The following is a 19,862-nucleotide window of genomic DNA, read 5'->3' as shown; positions in this document are numbered from 1 at the left end:
CCAGTTTTACGAAGGTTCTGCGGCATTTTGACGTTCCTTTTGTCCGAATTGTTTTCTCAAAAGCTGGGCAGGTTAAAATAACATTTAATCTCACGCGTGATAGACTGCTATGTGTAATACGAATGTTACTGTAGGTTATAGGAGTGTAGGGGCCAAACCCTATCGTTGAAAAATCCATTGTATTGTTATGCTTAAATCTATATAACTTAAAACAGGTCTTAGTTTAGTGGAACCGTAGCCTTTTAAAAGAATAGACGTATTCACCGTGCTGCATAGCTTTGGTCTGGTCACATTTTTATGAATTTTTAGACTGCAGTTCAGACTGCTCAGTTATTCATGTTCGTTCGAAAGCCTTTCTTTTGCATCAATCCCAAATTCAAACATCGTCGCGCTGAGGCTGCTGCCCATTATTCCCACTGTTGATGAAGTGACAGTTTTAGAGACCGGTTAATGCTGACATAGACTTAAAAGGTAAGATTTGGACATAAATGGGTTAGGCCCACGTCGTGGCTTATGTAAAAGATTGCGCTAACGTTTCTACATTGCTGTCAATGTAGACCCGAAGGTTTTCGTAAAACCGATATCGTTTTTTGACACGTTTAGTAAATTCATGATATGATCATTTGGGCTCGACTGTCTGCCACGGCGACGAGCTAGAGACTGCAGTCGTTCGCCTGGGAAATACCGGGATGTTGCGCTAGTTACTTGTACCAACAATTGTATTTTTAGGAATGGGTGGATATGGTTTATTTTAGTCAGGGCGGTGAATGCCACAAGCCCTCTGAGACGAAAGCGAGGCGACTCCTAAAGTCAAGTAGCCTACGCAAAGCACCGAACATTTGTTGCCGAAGGCATTAAATGTGATTAGCCTACAATGCCCATGTGTATCAGTTATCGAATCCTGAAGTAAAGAAAGTATGATCGAAGAAACAAGGTTGTTTTTTTTTGCGTGTCACTTTGTTGTGAGTGCGTGTGTGCGTGTGTGTGTGTGTGTGTGTATGCAAACGTGTGTGTGTCAGATATCCCTCTGAACAGCTCTTCTGGTTGCAGGCCTAAGGGGGATCCCTGAGGAAGATGTCCATGTGGGCAGACCAGGTGTGACAGCGCATGCTCAGGTCAATCTGAATCTCCTTCAAGCCAAGTCCCTCTGGTCCAGGTGGGTCCTGGGAAACACCTGGCAGACAGAAACACCTGAGAAAACACTCTCTCTTCCGGCCCCACCCTCAACAGTCGAGCCAGACCATGCTGCGCCACCAGAACTGAGTGGATCTTACCCCTCATGCCCCAAGTACGACCACCCAACAGCCCCCCAGCCCCCCTCGCTGACCGCACCCCAACCTTCCTCGCTGACCGCACCCCAGCCCCCCTCGCTGACCGCACCCCAGCCTCCCTCGCCGACAGCCCCCAGTGAACCAGCTGCAGGAGAGAACGAGCTCGCGTTCTGAGTTCACCCACCATCTCCCCCCCCCCCCGAGAGAGGGGAGCCCACTCTCTGTCTCGTCCCCCCCCCCCCCCCCCGACACACTCACACACACCTGGCCCCCCGGATCATGATGTTTCGTGACCAGGTGGGTGTCCTGGCCAGCTGGTTTAAAGGGTGGAATGACTGTGAGCAGACCGTGGCTCTGCTGTCCCTGCTGAAGAGGGTGAGCCACACGCAGGCGCGCTTCCTCCAGCTGTGTCTGGAACACAGCCTGGCCGAGTGCACGGAGCTGCACGTGCTGGAGGGGGAGGCCAACAACCCAGGTAAGGACACCTGCCCCCAGGGGAGCATGGGGGAGGGGGCCACCTCACCTGGGGGAGACCCCTCCGCACACATCCACAACCATCCACACACTTACACAACCGCACAACCGCACACATACACAACCATCCACACAGATCCACAACCGCACAAACGCACACATACACAACCATCCACACACATACACAACCACACGCACACACAGGGCTTGAAATTAACTTTTTGGCGCACCAGTGTAAATGGCTGGTAGATTAAAAAATACAAGAAAAAACCCAGCCAATAATATTTTTTACCGGACAAAATTTAACCTGGCATTTCAGACCTACTCTGAAATTGATTAAACAAAATCAACCAATTTTACTTTTTGAAATACTGTATTAATTCAGGGGGTTCCAGGGCCTACTACTCCTCTTGCTCAATGTGAGATGGGTTGTCCTTGTCCATGAGCTTTGGTCTTCACATCGGACCAGCTGACTAAAAGCAGAATTCCCATATCTCTTAAAATGCCCTGCTTGACTTTTTTGGTGTAAAACTTTTGTTGTAGAATTGACTGAACTGTAAGATTATTAACTTTGTGACGCGACCAAGGAAGAGACATGGCTGCCAGTAAGACTATGCGGTCTATCTGGGGACGCACTCACTCAAATTTCAAGACTTTCATGATCCAAATCAAAATTCTGATGTGACAGATCAATGGGGAATTGCTTTCTCTCTTAACGCTGTTATCCTCAACCTTTTTTGTCTTTTTAAATCTAACTATTTGTATTATCCGTGTCATTCTCTAGCTGTTATCTTCCCGGTTCTGCCACCTAGATGTGCGCACAACTGTTGATGTTGGCGTTGCTAGCTTTTTTTTACCATGACGGGCGCAGTAGTCGGGACCTGTACTCTGCATTCACTCTCCAAATGGCGGAGCATCGGATTCAATTTAGTCGCCAGCCCAAAAATCGACACGCCATTGGCGCTTGGCGGGTGCCAATTTCAAGCCCTGCACACACACAAACACACACATACATACACAACCCCACACACACACAAACACACACATACATACACAACCCCACACACACACAAACACACACATACATACACAACCCCACACACACACAAACACGCACGCCCGTACTGAAACTCGCACACACAAACACACATGCACAAATACTGAAGCCTTTAGTGTGAGACAGGCCTGTGGTCAGACCAAAGCCTACTCCCTGAGTACTAACTCCAGGTATGAATCAGCAATCTTGTCATAGAACAGAATGCAGCTGTACAAGTAAGACCAGGGTGCACGCCAATAACAGAGGAGTTCAGAGGTGAGAAAGATAGAAAGATGTTAGACAGGCGTAGAGTCCCACCGTCACGTTAGGCTGTGCTTGTCTCTTTTAATGCCTTTCAGGCTCTGTTGGGGTTAAATCGGTCGACGAGGCTGACTGGTGTTGGTGGGGTTTGTTGCATCAGGCTGGTGTGTGGCCATGGAAACAAAAACCCTGGCAACTGGCTCATAAAAGATGAGCATGATAGGGGCTGTGGGGTGTCATGATGATGCAAAGCAACAGCGTGTGCTTGGATACACTACACATCCGCCTGCCCACAGCACTGTTTGAATTTAGCTTTGGTGATAAGACATACACACACACACACTCGTTCTCTCTTCCTCTCTCTCTCTCTCTCTCTGGATTACATGGTGAGCTTTAGTGCAGCACACTCCATGTTATTGTTCAATACAAAGATTGAGACTTCAAAGAGGCGGCATGTGAAGTTCTGAACAGGGGGTCTGTTGCCAGCCCTCTGCCCGGGGTACATCATCACCAGAGATCAAAAGGGGTCTGGGCGTGGGCGGGAGCAGTCGGGCTGTTTTCACACCAGTAGCAGCTCACCAGCGCTCAGTTATGGGTCTTCCCTCTTTTGGAGGATGATTATGCAGGGGGAAGTGCTGAGATTGTTGTACTGTACTTTTTAACTTGTTTTTGACCTTTTTTACTTTTGGAGTCAAATGACTTGATAAAACCCGGGTGGGTCCTTTTCCTCTCTGTGGAAGCCTGTGAGGCGGAGGGCTGACCAGAGTGATTGAAGGTGCTGCTGGCCCTCCTGTGTTCAACCCTCAACTCACACGACAAGATCTGAGCACGCCATCTTCCTCCAGTCTTGTGAGAGGATCACCGGACCTAGACGGAGGGTTAGGGTTACGGTGCGTGTCCACTACAGCGGAGCGTCAGCTTCCAATCCATTTTCAATGAAACCTGGCGTTGACGCTGGTGTAGGGCATTGTGGGAGCATACGCGAGCTTCAACGCCCGGTTTCATTGAAAATTGATTAGAAGCCGACGCTCCGCGCCGCTGTAGTGGACACACACCGTAACACGGAGGACGGAAGATGTTTCCGCACGTGGAAACACAGCCTCAGACGCAACCCAACACGGGCCCCCTCCCTCCCTCCCTCCCTCCCTCCCTCCCTCCCTCCCTCCCTCCCTCCCTCCCTCCCTCCCTCCCTCCCTCCCTCCCTCCCTCCCTCCCTCCCTCCCTCCCTCCCTCCCTCCCTCCCTCCCTCCCTCCCTCACTCACTCACTCACTCACTCACTCACTCACTCACTCACTCACTCCCTGCCTGCCTCCCTGCCTGAGCTTGTGGCTTCCGTTGACTCAGCCAGCTGAGCGTGACGCCCCGCCCTGCCCAGGCGTCTTCCCAGCGTCGGTGCAGCCTTTACGGGTGGTGTTGTTGGGGGAATGGAGTGGTGGCTCCCTCGATACATCTGAGCCTTTCGCTAAGTGTCTCTGGAACTCTGCCTCATGTGTCATTGTGGTCTGGCTGAGATCCAGAGTTCTGATATAGCATTATTTTAGCTTAGTAATTATTATTTTTTTGCACTACTTATCATGAAAGTGTGTAAATGTAATATTGAGACAGGGTAAGGTCAGCAGTCTCTAAAGGGTTCATTTGCAGCTGGAAGTTCGAGCCGAGTGGAAAGACACTATTTGGAAAGTGCTGTACAACTTAAATGAATCTGAAATGACCTACTTCTTCCTTTGACTGGAGAGACTTGCTTGCTCCCGTGAGCCAGTGATGCAACTTATTTGCTGCTTGTCACAGCTGTGTGTGCGTGTGTGTGTGAGTGTGTAAGTGTGTGTGCGCGCAACTGTGAGTTATTTATTTCAGACGCATCATATTTTGTTGTTGTTAAAAAGAGTTGTGATTTTGACCCTGTTTGGTAATTTGATGATACTATTTTAAGACTGGTTGTAGCACTGATGTTTCAACTAATTTGAACTCCTAAGTTGCTTACGTAAGTTTTAACTCATTCATTCATATAGGACAAGCCCCATAAAAGTTTGGGGAGTTATTTTCTCATGTAACATGTTGTTGGAGAGAATACCCTTTAGAACCTGCAGTGAATCAAGACCCAAGTGTGAGAAATCATGTCAGAGAGATGACTGAGGGGGGGGCAACCTTCCCCCTAGTCATAATGACGACGCAAACACACAAACACACACACACACACACACACACACACACACACTTGACTGGGCCTCATCCTTCTCCACCTCTTTCCACTTGTGTGTGTGTTCCCTGCTGTTCGTTAGTCAGTGGATATTTCTGCCCTAACTAGGCCTGCGCTGATGACAAACTGGGATGGAAAGCAGCATTCCTGGCTGACGTCACGACCGGACTCTGGTGGGGATACTGTCTAGGAATGTGGGCACGGCGGGGCGTGCGGAGAGGGAGAGAGAGAGAGAGGGGGAGGGGGAGGGAGGGAGGGAGGGAGAGAGGGAGGGGGGGGAGGGAGAGAGGGTGGGGAGGGGGGAGGGGGAGAAACGTCACAGGCAGAGGAGGAAGGCCTTTCTAGTCGAGGAAAATCACTCTGTCTTTAAAAAAGGAAAAATCCCTTTAGCGAGTTCAGATCGTTGGACGTTGTGATTGGACGTTAGGGAAGGGGGGGAGGAGCCTGTGTATGTCCGATTCCGTATCAGGGTCGTAGTTCACAGACAGGTATTTAGGCGCTTAGTGTTGGGTGTGGGCATGTTTTATACAGGTGTATGCCCACACGCAAACACACACAGACATGAGCAGCCTTAGTTCAGCCAACGTTCTCGTCTTCCACCGTTGGTCCTCTGATGGGTCAGGTTGTTCCGTCTCACCCACGCGTGACCAGGCCGGTTATTTCTGGACGTGTTGCGTCTTCTGTGAACTCATTCAGAATCTCGGGAGCGGAGGAGAGAAAGAAACCTGCCAAAATTCCGTCCCTATCCTCCACCAGTCTCGATCCCTCCCTCCCCTTTCAATGTGAGGCTAGCCTGACGGAACACAATAACTTCTAACCGGGACATTTGAACTGGCTTGTATCGATTTCTGTGGGAAGGTGAGCGAGTGTGACTGGCAGTAATAGAAGAAAGATGGATAGATGGATCAGACTACGATCAGATTCGTAGTGAACTGGCTTGTGAGTGGGATCCTAGAGGGTGCGTTCTCCTAGGGGCCGTGTGGGGGTGGGGGTGGGGGGCGTGAGGGGGTGGGGGTGGGGGGTGTGAAGAGGTAGGGGTGGGGGATGTCGGCAAGGGTGGGACCGGACCCCTAGTGAGCATGTGCTCTGTGTTTTCATGCGTGACTTTAGTGTAGAGGCTGGTGGCCGACCTAGCTAGCCCTGAACCAAGCTGAGGGAACTGATGTTTCCCCCCTCCCCCTCCCCCTCCCCCTTCACAAGCAGCTGGCCAGGCCTGGTATTTCTCAGTACAGGGTGGTTCATTGTGTATGGAGGGCTGGTTCAGCGTGCAGACAGGAAGGCACTGCAGATCTATCAGGACCAGGGAACACGCGGGGAAACCTGGGGTGGGCTGGGGACAGAACTGGAGACGCGTCTGGATGTCTGGGGGCATTGTGAGTCCCTTCCTCACAACACACACATGCACACACACTTCACTCACACACACACATGCACACACACTTCACTCACACACACACATGCACACACACTTCACTCACACACACACACCAATTATATGACTTCTCTGGTCTTGAATGAAAGTGACATCCACAACAAGGCTCCCCCTCAACCACCTGACAGCTGATTGGCTGACAGCACCAGAGCCGGGCTCAGCCAGGATGACATCAGGGGGCCCAGTCAAAAGCCCATGGCAACGGTTGCCGTGACATCAGCGCAACAGGGGACTGAGTCCCCGGTGGGTGGAAATGACCTCAGTCTTTCAGCATATCCAGAAGGAAGGTGTGTTTAGAGTCTGACTTGGTCTGGCCTAGACTGGTCTGGCCTAGACTGGTCTGGCCTAGACTGGACTGGTCTGGTCTGACCTAGTCTGGCCTAGACTGGTCTGGCCTAGACTGGTCTGGTCTGACCTGACCTGGTCTGGCCTAGACTGGTCTGGCCTAGACTGGACTGGTCTGGTCTGACCTAGTCTGGCCTAGACTGGTCTGGCCTAGACTGGACTGGTCTGGTCTGACCTAGTCTGGCCTAGACTGGTCTGGCCTAGACTGGACTGGTCTGGTCTGACCTAGTCTGGCCTAGACTGGTCTGGCCTAGACTGGTCTGGTCTGACCTGACCTGGTCTGGCCTAGACTGGTCTGGTCTGGCCTAGACTGGTCTGGTCTGACCTGGTCTGACCTGACCTGGTCTAGCCTGGCCTAGACTGGTCTGGTCTGGCCTAGACTGGTCTGGTCTGACCTGGTCTGGCCTAGACTGGTCTGGTCTGACCTGACCTGGTCTGGTCTTGCCTAGACTGGTCTGGTCTGGCCTAGACTGGTCTGGTCTGGTGCGACAAATCTAAGTTAGTCTAATGTGGCGCATTCTAGGATTGAGTCTAGTTCTAACTTTCGTCTGTGCTGCATGCAGCCTGTATAGCATTGCAATGTTCAAGACAGTTTGTCCCTTGGGGGCAGTGAAAGATCTTTAACTGTAAAAGGGTAGATTAGGTCTATGGATTGGGTTGTCCAGAGTCAGGAGGTTGCTGTAGAAGATTCCTGTGGTTTGAAGTGGACCAGGGTTGTCAATAGTCCTTACAGTAGTCACATGGTGCTCCGTCTTGACATTTTCCTTAGCATCACACACACACACACACACACACACACACGCACACACACACACACACACACACACACACACACACACACACACACACACACGCACACACACACACACACAGGGGGAGGGGATCCTGGAAGCACTTCCTGTCACACACTATACCACACACAATTGGCCACAGGCCACACACACACACACAAAGACGGAGTCGAGGTGGTTAGTTCAATGTGTGGTGTTACTGCTTGCTGAAACAACCTCACAGTAGTTGACAAGAGCCTTCCTCTATCACACTCTTTCTCTCAGAAGTGAAACCCATTGCTCTCGGTTTCTTGTTTTTGTGTTTACTTTTGTGGTTCTTCAGCAGGTATGAAACTTCGCTTTCTCAGAGAGGAAAATAACGAATTCTTGTATAAATGAGGAGAGGATGGTGGGCTGGGAGAGTGGGGCTGAATGGGCCCCTGCTTTGGCCTTAAATAGTGCTCAGGGCTCCTCCAGTCCAGCAGAGCACAATCTCACATTCCGGGCATAGCTGCGACTGCCACACTGAACCTAACCAACACCCCCCCACACTGCAGCTACCACAGGTACACTACCTCTCCCCCCACCCCCTTACCACCAACACCCCCCCACACTGCAGCTACCACAGGTACACTACCTCTCCCCCCACCCCCTTACCACCAACACCCCCCCACACTGCAGCTACCACAGGTACACTACCTCTCCCCCCACCCCCTTACCACCAACACCCCCCCACACTGCAGCTACCACAGGTACACTACCTCTCCCCCCACCCCCTTACCACCAACACCCCCCACACTGCAGCTACCACAGGTACACTACCTCTCCCCCCACCCCCTTACCACCAACACCCCCCCACACTGCAGCTACCACAGGTACACTACCTCTCCCCCCACCCCCTTACCACCAACACCCCCCCACACTGCAGCTACCACAGGTACACTACCTCTCCCCCCACCCCCTTACCACCAACACCCCCCCACACTGCAGCTACCACAGGTACACTACCTCTCCCCCCACCCCCTTACCACCAACACCCCCCCACACTGCAGCTACCACAGGTACACTACCTCTCCCCCCACCCCCTTACCACCAACACCCCCCCACACTGCAGCTACCACAGGTACACTACCTCTCCCCCCACACCCTTACCACCAACACCCCCCCACACTGCAGCTACCACAGGTACACTACCTCTCCCCCCACCCCCTTACCACCAACACCCCCCCACACTGCAGCTACCACAGGTACACTACCTCTCCCCCCACCCCCTTACCACCAACACCCCACGCACACACCGTGATTCCTCTACTTGTTCTGTAGCTATGCTTTACTTTTCTAATCATGCTGGCTTTCTCTGCCCCCCCCCCCCACACACACACACACACACACACACATGTATCCCTTCTAGCAAGACTGAAGATCAGTTTAGAAGACATGACGTGGTCTTTTTTTTGGAGTCCTTTAAGTTTCAGACACCCTCAGGCGGACTAAATTGTGTAGCTCACTGTCCAGACCCAGAACAACTCACTGTCCAGACCCAGAATAACAGACCCAGAACAACTCACTGTCCAGACCCAGAACAACTCACTGTCCAGACCCAGAACAACTCACTGTCCAGACCCAGAACAACTCACTGTCCAGACCCAGAACAAGTCACTGTCCAGACCCAGAACAACTCACTGTCCAGACCCAGAACAACTCACTGTCCAGACCCAGAACAACTCACTGTCCAGACCCAGAACAACTCACTGTCCAGACCCAGAACAACTCACTGTCCAGACCCAGAACAACTCACTGTCCAGACCCAGAACAACTCACTGTCCAGACCCAGAATAACAGACCCAGAACAACTCACTGTCCAGACCCAGAACAACTCACTGTCCAGACCCAGAACAACTCACTGTCCAGACCCAGAACAACTCACTGTCCAGACCCAGAACAACTCACTGTCCAGACCCAGAACAACTCACTGTCCAGACCCAGAACAACTCACTGTCCAGACCCAGAACAACTCACTGTCCAGACCCAGAACAACTCACTGTCCAGACTCAGAACAACTCACTGTCCAGACCCAGAACAACTCACTGTCCAGACCCAGAACAACTCACTGTCCAGACCCAGAACAACTCACTGTCCAGACTCAGAACAACTCACTGTCCAGACCCAGAACAACTCACTGTCCAGACCCAGAACAACTCACTGTCCAGACCCAGAACAACAGACCCAGAACAACTCACTGTCCAGACCCAGAACAACTCACTGTCCAGACCCAGAACAACTCACTGTCCAGACCCAGAATAACAGACCCAGAACAACTCACTGTCCAGACCCAGAACAACTCACTGTCCAGACCCAGAATAACAGACCCAGAACAACTCACTGTCCAGACCCAGAACAACTCACTGTCCAGACCCAGAACAACTCACTGTCCAGACCCAGAACAACTCACTGTCCAGACCCAGAACAACTCACTGTCCAGACCCAGAACAACTCACTGTCCAGACCCAGAACAACTCACTGTCCAGACCCAGAACAACTCACTGTCCAGACCCAGAACAACTCACTGTCCAGACCCAGAACAACTCACTGTCCAGACTCAGAACAACTCACTGTCCAGACCCAGAACAACTCACTGTCCAGACCCAGAACAACTCACTGTCCAGACCCAGAACAACTCACTGTCCAGACTCAGAACAACTCACTGTCCAGACCCAGAACCACTCACTGTCCAGACCCAGAACAACTCACTGTCCAGACCCAGAACAACTCACTGTCCAGACCCAGAACAACTCACTGTCCAGACCCAGAACAACTCACTGTCCAGACTCAGAACAACTCACTGTCCAGACCCAGAACAACTCACTGTCCAGACCCAGAACAACTCACTGTCCAGACTCAGAACAACTCACTGTCCAGACCCAGAACAACAGACCCAGAACAACTCACTGTCCAGACCCAGAACAACTCACTGTCCAGACCCAGAACAACTCACTGTCCAGACCCAGAACAACTCACTGTCCAGACCCAGAACAACAGACTCCATTTTGGATCGAGGTTGTGTCTGCTGAGTGTGGTCAGCAGGTCCTGGTATAATAGCTGGAGACAGGACAGGACTTTTTATATATATTTTTGCTTTGTTTCCTGTTCCTGTAGTGGAGAGGATGCTGAAAAAGCGTAGCTCATCCTCGGTGAATAAACAATGGGAGAACACCCCCACCCCTGAGAGGACGCGGTGCCTTGCCGGCGGCGGCGGGCTACTGACAGAAGCAGGTGTTTCCTACGGTGCTGTGTGACCAGCTGAGCTCAGTAGATAGTCAGCCGCTCAGCCCACCACTATTTCCAAACGCAGGATCAGAGGTCATCATTATAAATGGAACCTCCAGGAGGAAAACACACGCGCACACATTTGACTGGAAGCACAAACTAAAAACGCACATCTCACACACAAAAACACACAGGCCGTATCCATCCACATGTGTTTTCCCTAAAAGGAAGATGACCGCATGCTTTGATTTAACACGTGACTCACTCCCCGAGTCAGTGGTTGAGTGTGTATAGTATCTACGTGTATACAGTGTAAATAAGGCTGTGTGCTGGGCTGCAGGAAGGATCCTGTGTTGTATTAGTGTCAACCACCGGATGATGGTCCTGTGTTGTATTAGTGTCAACCACCGGATGATGGTCTAACTTGGCTGCACAGGCTGCTTTCTGTGACTGACTGATACCTGTCTGACTGATGTCCGTCTGTCTGTCTGTCTGCTACCTGTCTGTCTGCTACCTATCTGGCCTCAGGGCTTCGCTGATGAGGGATGCCTGTATTTTCTCATTCTCGGTCGCTCTCTCCTTTTTAGTTTCTGTCTCTCTCTCTTTCTCTCCCTCTTTCTCCCTGTCTCCCCTTGAAGGAGGTGTTGTGATTCTACCTTCTCCAGCTCTCCTGCTCCCCTCCCTGCTCCTCTCTTTCAGTCACTCCCGCCCTTTTCTCTCCCTCCTTCCTTCATCTTTCTTTCTCACAGAAAGCTAAGCTATATCAGTTTCTCTCTGTTACAATCTGGCATTATTTCACATCCCTTTTTATCTTGACACCATCGTCATGTTTGCCTCACCCCTCTCTCTGGAATGACTCACCTCTATGTTTCTCAGTCTTGCCTTTTTTTAAATTAAATTAGTATCTTTTTTAATGTTCTCTTCCTTCCTCTCCTCTTCCTTTCTGGAAGGTGTTTTCTTTTCAGCCTAAGCACACTTAGATTCTTGAACCACCAGCATTCCTTCTTTAACCTGCCTATTGTACAGTCAACATTCCCCCTCCTCACTCCCCCCTCCTTCCTCACCTTTCACCCGGATCCGAGACGTGTACGTATGCGAGGCCCAGGCTTGGGCTGGGGCCTGTGGGGGCCTGCCTGCTTGCTCTGCCTGTCTGGACCCAGCCCTAACCCCGCTGCCACTAGGGGAGGGAGGGAGGGGCTGCCGGAGGCCTGCCATGAGCTCATCCAGACACACACACACACACACAGCACCACACACACACACACACAGCAGTAGGAATACACGCACACACAGTCTCTGTCTGTCTAAAGCTTTCTCTCTGCTTTTCTTTCGTACTCAGCCACTCGATCGCAGCTCTATTTCTCCCCTCACCCACCCTCTCTCACCCTCGCTGTCAGTCTCCCCACATCACACAAAACATGTGAAACACTGGAAGATCTGTGTGTCCGTGTGAGGAAGTGCCTTGGGGCTGGGGCTGGGGCAGGGGCTGGGGCCGGGGCCCGGGGCCGGGGCCGGGGCCGGGGCAGGGGCCGGGGCAGAGGCTGGGGCAGGGGCTGGGGCTGGGGCAGGGGCAGGGGGAGGGGTGGGGTGATCTTAAAGAGAATGTATGCTTCTAACCAGGGGCGTTTGGGATGCAGCAACCAAGCTGATCAGCCCAACTAGGAAACTGTACATTCTTCAGCTGGACCTGTGGTATGCCAGCACATTCCCCTCTGCTTAGCTGCACACTCAGGAAGGACGCAGGGAGGAGAGCTTTTCCTTTCTCCTCCTCCTCCTCCTCCTCCTCCTGTCTTTTCTTTCCTTTCTGTCCCTCAAAGTTTTTCCCTCTCTCTCGACTTCCTCAGTTCGTTCCAAACGGCCTTTTTCCAAGCAGGACGTTTTCCCTGTCTTTGAGTTTCCTCTCCTGGAAAATCTTCCCTCTGTTTAAGAATGTATATATGTGTGTGTACGTGTGTGTGTGTGTCCTGAGCTCAGTGGAAGGTTATTCTTTCTCTCAGCGGGAGTAGGGGTCTCTTGGCCAAGGCCTTTTTAGGCCGCTTGTCCCAGATGATTCAGTCCTTTTCAGTCCTGCTGATTAAACCTCACTTGGTGTTCTTTATTCAGATAGCTGGTGTTGGTCTGTCAGCCTGTTGCTTCGCATTGTTGTGGGTCAGGAGGACACAACTCCCACACACACAGAAATTGACCCCTACACACACACAGACACGCACACAGACACACACACGGGCACACATTAACAGAAAAACCCACCAAAATATGGAAACATGCAGAAACGGACACACACACACACACCACCAGCCCTCATTTTGGTCCTAAGAGAGTAAAGGAACACGCTGTGTGTTGAGTCAACAACTATAAAAAGACAGGGTAGAACACTGGCAGAAGGTTTGTTTTGCTAACAGGATGAATACAGCACTGCCGCTCATGAGCCCTAATGCTGTCCTGTCCTGTCAGTAGGTGGGGAGTGGGGGGGCATGAGGACAGGGATGGGGGTGGGCGGATAGTAACACACACATGTACACACACACAGGTACACACGTGTGTGTGTGTGTGTGTGTGTGTGTGTGTGTGTGTGTGTGCTCGATGGCAGGCTGATTTTCGATTGATGTGCCAGTTTGCCCTGCTCTGGTATAAATAGGCCGTTATCTGTCGCCTGTGCTGTTGGCCCAGTGTGTGATGTGGAGCAGCCTATTTATAGAACAAGGAGAATCATGTGTCTGACAAACCGCTTCTATAAACACAGACATGGGAGCATGTCTGTGTGTCCGTTTGTCTGTTGTGAGGTGTATGTGTGTGTGTCAGAATTGTGAACAGTCACATTCTCTCTGAGACGCTTGTGAGTTGCAATGCCAGAATTCCTGTCCAGTTGAACCAGGGTGGGGAGAGGCCTGTAGGCCCCCCAGGTGGGGAGAGGCCTGTAGGCCCCCCAGGTGGGGAGAGGCCTGTAGGCCCCCCAGGTGGGGAGAGGCCTGTAGGCCCCCCAGGTGGGGAGAGGCCTGTAGGGCCCCCAGGTGGGGAGAGGCCTGTAGGGCACCCAGGTGGGGAGAGGCCTGTAGGCCCCCCAGGTGGGGAGAGGCCTGTAGGCCCCCCAGGTGGGGAGAGGCCTGTAGGGCCCCCAGGTGGGGAGAGGCCTGTAGGCCCCCCAGGTGGGGAGAGGCCTGTAGGCCCCCCAGGTGGGGAGAGGCCTGTAGGCCCCCCAGGTGGGGAGAGGCCTGTAGGCCCCCCAGGTGGGGAGAGGCCTGTAGGGCCCCTAGGTGGGGAGAGGGAGCCCCTCCTGGGCTAGGGATGTCTACATCACCCCTCCTATCCATCTCTCTGGATGATCCCTTATTTTCAACTGCTGTCATTAAAAATAGGTATTTTTCTTCTGTAGTCTTCTGTTTGTTTGGCAGTCTGCAGTGCCTTGCTATGGACACGCCTTGTGTGTGTGGTGTGTGTGTATATTTACCAAATACATTGTAATACCTGGCACATGAGTTCAAAAAACACTAAACACCTGAATGACATGTCAAGAGAGAGGAAGTGGTAGATGTTAGTAGATAAAGAGCCAGATCAAAACAGGTCTGTGTTTATAGTAAATGATGTAAGACTGTTTTGGCGTGTGTGTGTGAGAATCACTGTCCTCCTGACCAGGGCTTTCATCTGCCTGGCAAAAGCTGCTATTTTAGGCAAAGGGGTAGGTGTGTCTGACTGAGGCAGAAGACAGCAGCGTTCACCTCCAATACTGTACTGTTTCATCAACACTGTCCTCTCTCTGTCTCTCTCTGTCTGTCTCTGTCTGTCTCTGTTTGTCTCTCTCATTGTCTCTTTCTTTGTGAGAGAGAGAGTGAATGAGAAAGACAGAAACAGAGATTGAGAGACGCGGCCTGTTTACTGTACGGAGCTCTTCCTCTCCTGTCTGTCACCCTGCGGTGTAGGGCAGGCGTGTCTGTGCCCTGTAGCTGACTCAATAAACACCAGTCAGCATTCAGACGGAGGGCGGAGGGAAAACAAGAGCGAGGGGGGGAGGGGAGGGGGGAACTTGGAGGTGGCAGAAAGAGCTAGAGACCTAAAGACTCAGTCTTTTTAGAGAGAGGGAGGATTAGAACAAGGGCGTTGGATGGGGGGGGGGGGTGAAAGAGTATTAAGACTGGGTGGAGAGAAAGAGAGGGTGGAAAGAGAGAGAGGGAAAGAGGGATTGGAAAGAGGGGTTGGTCTGGCCCAGGGAGGGGAGGTGAGGAAAGACTACTCACCCCCCTCCACTGTCTGCTGTCTGCTGTCTCAGTTTCCCCTCCTTTTCCCTCCCTTTCCTCAAGTTGGATGAGGTTAGCATTTGACCCCGTGGGGTCAGCAGGGGGTGGGGGAGGAGGGGGAGGAGCCTGACACAGACCTCAGAACTCTCACTCACACACATTCCTGTGAAGTCGGCCTGCAGTGTTTCCCCAGCCGGTGAACTTTGACCCTGGCTGGCCTCCTTAGCGACCTCTGTGACAGGGCCTCCGTCTGCATGTCCCTGCTGCACCCCCCCCCCCCCTCCTCGTCAGAGGAAGTGGACCTTGTTCTTGTTGACACTTGTCCTCTGTGTATTTGTGGTGTATTTCCCTAAATAATCACACAGTACACTGTCAGCCCATGGCTCCAAACACACTCTCAGTATTTGAGGCACAGAGGGTGCTAAGCTTTAGTGGCATCCCAGCATCTGTTTATCCATCCTCACAAACAGGGAGCAGCATGGGATTCTTACTTGTCAGCAGAGTCGATACGACTTCATGACAAAGCAGGGTGGGCTGTGAGGCGTCGCTGGCAACGAAGGATGACGACAGTGACACAAAGAGGAAGATGAAGGATTCTTTATGCAAACTCAGAGAGGAAGTGAGGAGGAGGGGGGGGGAGGGAGGGGGTTCAGAAGGGCAGAGGAAGTGAAGGTCCCAGGGATGAGAAGACCATTGTGTTAGCCGCCCACTGCCACAGCGCTGACAGAAGGATCCCTGCCGGATTAAGGAGAGGACAGAGGGAGAAAAGAGGGGTGGAGAGAAGAGATATGGACGAGATGGAGGGATGAGGCGGGGCACGTCTGGAGGCTCTGCATTTAGGACGAGGGTGTTACTGAGGGTCAGGACATGATGACCAGACCCACTGGACCCAAGCCCAATACCACAGTCATCCAGCAGCACACACACACTCATTTAAAGGATCATTGAATCGAAGGATTGCGTCACCACTTCAGGGGGCTGTGGTTACTCCCCCCCCCCCTCGCCCCCTGCAGTCAGGCTGGGGCCCTTGTGACGGGCGCTCAGTAAAAATGGGCGAGCCAGAAAAAGGTCTCTCAGAGGGGGACACCTAATCATAGGAGGCCAGAGAGCAGGGGTGGCAACAGTCCCCTCTCCCGTGTCCTCCCCTCTCCCTTCTCCCCTCTCCCCTCTCCCTTCTCCCCTCTCCCTTCTCCTCTCTCCCCCCTCCCATCTCATCTTTCACAATGTTAAAAAGATTCTACCTGTCATCTTTCCCACAGTTCATTGCACTGGACAGTTTCAAGCAACATGCAAACAGCAGAGGCTTCTTCTGTGGTTTTGTTCGTTGGTCGATTTCCTCTGGAATATTAATGAGTCGCGGAGGTGACCTTGCCATGACCCCTGAACCACAGACACTGTAGGGCCACGATACTACAATACTGAGCTTTTCTTCTGAGTGGCACTCGCTGCTGTAGAGTGCTGTTTCCGCTTATTTCGCTCTACACTTCTGACCTACGCACACACACACTGTGCTGAACAAGGCAAAAATAATGAGAAAAGTTGAAATTAGAATAGGGGAGATTGTGTGCGTTGTGAGAGGACTTGTAGAACAAGCGTGACGTATTTGCTGAATCACTGGAAGTCTGGCCCACAGGGATGAATGACTAGGTCTGTGTCATATGAGATGTCAGTGTTTACACTCCTGAACAATGGTGTATGGTCTACGGCTTGAATCGAAGGTCCACATCGTCTGACTGTCTATCATCTCCTGAAAGAAGCCAGTGTGTTTGTGTTTGGGCCGTATATGGAAACAGATTTGTTTTGTGGTGCTTTGGGATTGTTCATTCGTTTTTCTGAACGTGTTTTGGGCGACATGGTTGCGTCACGACAGGGTGGCTGTCCTGACCTCATGGTGGTGTTTACGTGTTTACATTTAGGATGGTCAGAGGGTGGATGCCACAAGCTCTATCATCATACGCTCTGTAGAATCCAGCTTTGCATGACATGTGTTGCCTTGGTCCTCTCTCTTGTTTGTCCTCTCTCTGCCTCTCTCTCTCTCTTTTACCTGTTGGCTTACCTGTTGTCTCTCTCTCTCTTTTACCTGTTGGCTTACCTGTTGTCTCTCTCTCTTTTACCTGTTGGCTTACCTGTTGTCTCTCTCTCTTTTACCTGTTGGCTTACCTGTTGTCTCTCTCTCTCTTTTACCTGTTGGCTTACCTGTTGTCTCTCTCTCTCTTTTACCTGTTGGCTTACCTGTTGTCTCTCTCTCTCTTTTACCTGTTGGCTTACCTGTTGTCTCTCTCTCTCTTTTACCTGTTGGCTTACCTGTTGTCTCTCTCTCTCTTTTACCTGTTGGCTTACCTGTTGTCTCTCTCTCTCTTTTACCTGTTGGCTTACCTGTTGTCTCTCTCTCTTTTACCTGTTATCTTACCTGTTGTCTCTCTCTCTCCCATCCCAGTGGTGATCAGCCAGTGGGCGGTCGAGCCCAAGGAGCGTGTCATCTCCCTGGTCCTCACCCACCTGCCCCTCCTCAAACCTGGCAACGCGGAGGCCAAGGGCGAGTACATGCACCTGCTGCCCCGCATCCTGGCGCACACCATCGAGCACGGACGCCACCTGGAGGAGTCCCGCCAGCTGCTGTCCTACGCGCTCATCCACCCCGCCACCTCCCTGGAGGACCGCGCCGCCCTGGCCCTGTGGCTCAACCACCTGGAGGAGAGGGCTGCTGCCAGGGGAGAGTCCCTGGAGAGACCCCCCGCCCCTCACGGCCTCCACCACCACCACCAGACGCCTCCCTCCACGCTGTCCTCCTCCTCCTCCTCGGGCTCCTCCTCCACCAACACCTCGTCCTCCGCCCACCTGTACCCCCTGCAGCACCACCAGCGCTACGGCTCCGACGACCGGCTGAACGGCTGGCAGGGCTCCAGGGACTCGGGGCTGGGAGGGGGCTGGCTGTCCCAGGGGCCACACGGCTGTGAGAACGGCCACCTGGCGCTGTACCCGTCCTCGTCGGTGCCCGCCACCATCAACACGGTGGGCACAGGCCCGGGGGGGAACACCAGTGAGTTCTCTTTCCTTTTTTACTCTCTTTGCTTTTTCCCCAAAGGCTTGTCCCAGCAGCACAAGATGGCTACCTCTCCTTGTTAGTTCCAGGTATTTATCTTTGGGGAAAACAGTGAATCTGACAGTGAGATGTTTTGCAAAACAAATAAATAAAGGAATATATGCAAAAACTCAACTCAAAAACTCAAAAGATGCTACAAAGGCATTATGAACTGTATAAAGTTAGAAGGGAGGGGCGGGGTGTGGCAGTAGGGAAGGTAAGGAGAGCGTCTCAGTCTGTTGGGTTGTGGCCTGTGGTTGGTTCCTGGTGGGTGTGATGATCCTGGCTGTGATTGGCTCAGATGTTTTCTGCTCTACAGTAAGTGTAGTCAGGCCTCCTCCAAAGCCACGACGACCCGCATGGCTCTCAAGCAAACGACCCAGAGCTGCCTCGCAGCAGGGCAGGGCTGCCTCGCAGCAGGGCAGGGCTGCCTCGCAGCAGGGCAGGGCTACCTCGCAGCAGGGCAGGGCTGCCTCGCAGCAGGGCAGGGCTACCTCGCAGCAGGGCAGGGCTGCCTCGCAGCAGGGCAGGGCTGCCTCGCAGCAGGGCAGGGCTGCCTCGCAGCAGGGCAGGGCTGCCTCGCAGCAGGGCAGGGCTGCCTCGCAGCAGGGCAGGGCTGCCTCGCAGCAGGGCAGGGCTGCCTCGCAGCAGGGCAGGGCTGCCTCGCAGCAGGGCAGGGCTGCCTCGCAGCAGGGCAGGGCTGCCTCGCAGCAGGGCAGGGCTGCCTCGCAGCAGGGCAGGGCTGCCTCGCAGCAGGGCAGGGCTGCCTCGCAGCAGGGCAGGGCTGCCTCGCAGCAGGGCAGGGCTGCCTCGCAGCAGGGCAGGGCTGCCTCGCAGCAGGGCAGGGCTGCCTCGCAGCAGGGCAGAGACACCCTGCTCCTACGGCAGTCTGCGTAGCACCTCTGATAGATCAGTGAAAGAGATAGCTTAGTGGAAGTATTGATAACATCAAGTAACAAGGCCTTTACCTTCCTACACACCTCCCCCCCTCTTCTCCCCCCTCCATCCCTCCTTCTCCTTTGGGAGTCATTGCCATCACACTGCCTGATTAAAGGGTGTATCAGTGTGGAAGTGTGTGTGTGTGTGTGTGTGTGTGCACGCCGGACAGGCGGGCGAGGTCGTGCTATAGCTATTCAGATTGGACATATCTGTGGTCGGAGCGAGATATTTCCAGCGAAGAATGCAAGGGTCTTTCTTTCCTGATGAAGAAGACAGCTGAGGATATAAATAAGGGAACATTTAAAGCTGTGCGCTGCGCAAGATCCTCTTTTATTTTTGACTGCTGGGAGTTTCAGCTCAGCACAAAGGGATGTTTCACAACTCAAACCCAACACACCCCAGTCCAGGTCTCCGGCCCCTCTGCTCTTAACCAGCAGCTCTGAATCTGACGTAACCGAACCTAAGCTCACATACATGACCCAGTCACATGGTCAGCTTCACTCAGATGCTCAGGTAACTGCCAACAAAGAGATGAGGAGTCCTAGGCCTGTTGTC

General features: G+C 52.7%; 1 protein-coding gene across 2 annotated transcripts in view; it reads left to right on the top strand.

Annotated features, from left to right (window-relative positions):
- Positions 1-1,522: 1,522 nt before the first annotated feature.
- Positions 1,523-19,862, top strand: part of samd4a (sterile alpha motif domain containing 4A) — a 35,816-nt gene continuing 17,476 nt past the window's right edge. For both annotated transcript variants that reach the window (XM_084667622.1, XM_084667621.1), the window contains exons 1-2: positions 1,523-1,746; positions 17,724-18,326. In XM_084667622.1, the coding sequence (XP_084523748.1) occupies positions 1,551-1,746; positions 17,724-18,326 (799 nt within the window). In that variant the 5' untranslated portion in view covers positions 1,523-1,550. The remainder of the gene's footprint in view (positions 1,747-17,723; positions 18,327-19,862) is intronic.

This window comes from Hypomesus nipponensis, chromosome 12 (genome assembly GCF_054491055.1).
Source record: "Hypomesus nipponensis isolate SF chromosome 12, ASM5449105v1, whole genome shotgun sequence".
NCBI classification, from domain to species: Eukaryota; Metazoa; Chordata; class Actinopteri; order Osmeriformes; family Osmeridae; genus Hypomesus; species Hypomesus nipponensis.
The sequence above is the reverse complement of the archived record's forward strand: the minus strand, read 5'-3'. Positions and strand labels throughout refer to the sequence as shown.